Raw genomic sequence first — 3,603 nt, 5'->3', positions numbered from 1 at the left:
TCATTAGAACGAACAAACCTTTGGTGCTTGGCCCCCTAATAAACGTTGCGATGCCTTGTTGGCGGATGGTCAGTCAGGGCAGCTTTTCCCAACAGTTCATAACACTTCACCCTCAGCTGTCCACTTGTGCCCACACATGCAATGGCTATTTAGAGTGATCTGACACTTTCTTATACCTGTTCATCCCTTTCAGATCCATGAGGGGACGTCAACAAGTGCTCACTCAGAAGAGGAAGAAAAAGGAGATGCAGCCTTATGTACACACATGCCAGAGACTGTGGTGGAATAGTAGCTACAGTACGCTAGAGAGGGGTGAGGTTGTTAAATACCAGCTCTGTGGCCTAGTGGTAGAGTGTCCACCCAGAGACTGTGAGGTTGTGGGTTCGATCCCTGGCCGAGTTATACCAAAGACTATAAAAATGGGACCCATTGCCTCCCTGAGCACTCAGCATCAAGGGTTGGAATTGGGGGGCTACATCACCAAACGATTCCCGAGCGCGGCATGCACCGCTGCTGCTCACCGCTCCCCCAGGGGATGGGTCAAATGCGGAGAACAAATTTCACACACTCAGGTGTGTGACAATCAGTGGATCTTAGTCTACAGTACGCTAGAGAGGGGTGAGGTTGGGGACGGATAAAATAAGACTGTTAATCTAGCAGGGAAAAGCTGTCTGTTTAACCAGGCTTGGTTTTGCAGTACAAACAAAGTCGGAAGCCTAAATAAATATTTTGCATCGGAGCTAGAGTGTGCAGCGACTCCCATTCTGCCAGCTGGCAGCCCTTGAATACATGGGCACTCAGTGTCAACCTACAGTGCAGTGCAGTGTTGGTGGGCCAGGCTAGGTTCGTGGTAACAGCTCCAGCTTCTCAGAAGTAGAGTTGTGGTTGGTGCATGAGCTGGAATCCTTGCATTCACCCCAAGATGTCTCGCAGTCCAAGATGGCGCGGACCAAATCTGCAGCCATCGTGTCGGTTCCGCTTAGATTGAGCCATTTGTTTCAATCAATCAATCAATCAATCAATCAAAGCTTATATAGCGCATTTCATACCCAGAGGCAACACAATGCGCTTTACAGAGAACAAGGGAGGTGGGTATACGACCCACTCTACATATTCCAGAGGGAAGCAAAAAAACAGTAATCACCCAGGGGCCAGATAAGTGAGCTGTAAAAATTCTTCCCTGACCCCTCTCAACAAGGCGATCGAGCAAGCTCCTGGAGTATGTTTGTCTAACAGCTAAGAACATTTATAAAGGAATAAATTACATTAAATTACATGTTTGCTATTTGGGGGTACTTGATACTAGGTGCCCCAGTGCCCATTCAAAATGTGCACACAGCTCCCTGTGGCCGCTGGGTGGTTTATATCAAATTGTGCCCAATGTAAATGTGTGACACAATGACCTCAATACAGGTTAGATGGCGCTCAAACCCTTCTGGAAAATCCAGCTAGAACCAGCTACAAACCTTAGCTGGTCATTAGCTGAGCCCTGTACTACGAAGCTGGATTACGGGGTTAGCGCGATAACTTCAGGTTCAAGACTGGTTCATCCGTATCACGAAGGTGGATCTCTTTTCACCGCGTTATATCTCCATTATGCTGGCGAGCTAACCTGCTCGGTGGCAGGTTAAGTTCCAGATTACGGCTCGACGCTATAAAAACACCGGTATCAACCAGTCAATACATGCGGAGAATGGCTTGTTCTTTCTTAGAGGATCCCGTGGAGCTCGGTGCGCGAATAGTTAGAGGGTCTCTAAGGAAGGCGAGAGTATTTAAGGACCGACAAAACCCATTAGAGTTTTCGGATGACTATTTATATGAAAGATACCGATTTTCGGCAGAAGGGATCATTTATATCTGTCAGCTGCTTGAGCCACATGTAGCTACAGTCAAGTCATGCGCTTACAGTCCCACAGACTGTATGTATTGCTTTGCGGTTTCTTGCTACAGGTAGCTACATGGATGCTGTCGGCGATGCAGAAAACCTGAGTAAGAACACGGTCTGTCGCGCAATACGCAAGGTGGTCGTTGCCCTTACCAAGCTGCTTGACGCGTTTGTGACCTTCCCAGGCCACTTGCCCATGCAGTCCATAAAAGAGGGCTTTTATGAAATGGCAGGTAAGAACCTACTTGATATAGCCTACTGTAAACCAATATGACGTTTACTGTTGTGGCCAATGCTGCCCACTCTTTGCATAGGTTTCCCCAGAGTGATCGGTGCTATAGACTGCACACATATCACAATCTCCGCCACCCTTGGAGAAAATGAGGGGGATTATGTGAAGTCATTTCATAGCATCAGTGTGCAGGTAAAGACACTTCAGTATTTGGCCTACTCATTCCTTGATATGATTGTTGCAGGAGCTGATGAAAGTTAATTCCTTCATGGCACATATGGAAATATTCACATCAATAAATATCACCCCCACCTTCCAAATTCAATTCAATGTCATTATGAGAAAAGCACATGTACAACCAAATTAGTGTCAACAGGAGCAGCACAAAACAACTATACATCATCACATCATATCAAAAAAGAAACCATCATACTCCCCCCCGCCATCAACAGTCTAGTGCAGTCCCTGTGTTCATTCAATAATAAATAGTCAGCAGACATGTAGCAGTAATTCAGTCAAATGCACATGCTACATTCACTTTTAATTCTATGTATGGTCTTATGTTGTGAACCACAAATACTTTTGCAGATGACGTGACCACAACGGCATGATCACCAGCCTTGATGCGAAGTGGCCTGGGTCAGTGCATGACTCCCGGATCTTTAGGGAGTCTACACTGTGCCACAAGTTTGAGCAAGGTATGGCAACTGTAGCCTACATAGTGTTTCTCATGTTATTTCCCACAATGCATGTGCGATACTGACCATGGAAATATTCCTCTTCACCTTCAGGGCTTTTCAATGGAGTGCTGCTTGGGGACAGGGGGTATGCGTGCATGCCCTTCTTGATGACACCCTATCCTAACCCAGAGCCACAAAACACATTCAATGTGGCCCTTACCAAGACGAGGGTCAGGATAGAGATGGCTTTTGGGGTTCTGAAAGCCCGCTTCAGCTGCCTGCGCGGGCTCAGGGTGGCCCCAGAGAGAGCCTGACAAATTGTGTCGGCATGTGTTGTACTCCACAACATAGCTGGCATTAGGAAGGAGAGCCCCACCGGTCACCATGCAACCCCCTGATGTCGTGGACCCCATCACTTTGGATTACCCTACTGGCAGGGCTGTGAGAGGCCATCACCCAGCAATTTTTTGCATGAACATTGAACAGGAGGCATTTTGTGAAGTAACAACTTTTTATTGAAATGTAACTCAGATGTCCTCTCGTTGCTAGAAACAAAGAGAGAGACATGTTAGTTGAATTGTCATCCATGCGGGGAAATAAATTACGTTCTTACTGATATACCTTCTTTTCATACTCCAGTTTCTCCACCTCACACCTCCACAGCTACAGCAAATGGAACAGACAAAGAACAAGATGGGAGCTGCTGTACATGTAGGCTAGAAATACTGTACACATACTAACGAGGCAGATGGAAACCAATCAAACAATCAGTGGCACAGGTCTCTCAATCAGAGCCAATTTAGCCA

At 46.6% G+C, this 3,603-nt stretch overlaps 1 protein-coding gene across 1 annotated transcript; it reads left to right on the top strand.

The window, feature by feature from the left end:
* Positions 1-1,454: 1,454 nt before the first annotated feature.
* On the top strand, positions 1,455-2,816 carry LOC311316549 (putative nuclease HARBI1). Its single transcript, XM_084447424.1, has 3 exons — positions 1,455-2,118; positions 2,200-2,309; positions 2,706-2,816. Exons 1-3 carry the CDS (start codon positions 1,959-1,961, stop codon positions 2,712-2,714), a joined length of 279 nt encoding a protein of 92 aa, XP_084303550.1. The 5' UTR covers positions 1,455-1,958; the 3' UTR covers positions 2,715-2,816.
* Positions 2,817-3,603: the final 787 nt, after the last annotated feature.

Source organism: Borostomias antarcticus, assembly GCF_949987555.1.
Source record: "Borostomias antarcticus genome assembly, chromosome: 1".
Classification (NCBI taxonomy): domain Eukaryota; kingdom Metazoa; phylum Chordata; class Actinopteri; order Stomiiformes; family Stomiidae; genus Borostomias; species Borostomias antarcticus.
The sequence above is the reverse complement of the archived record's forward strand: the minus strand, read 5'-3'. Positions and strand labels throughout refer to the sequence as shown.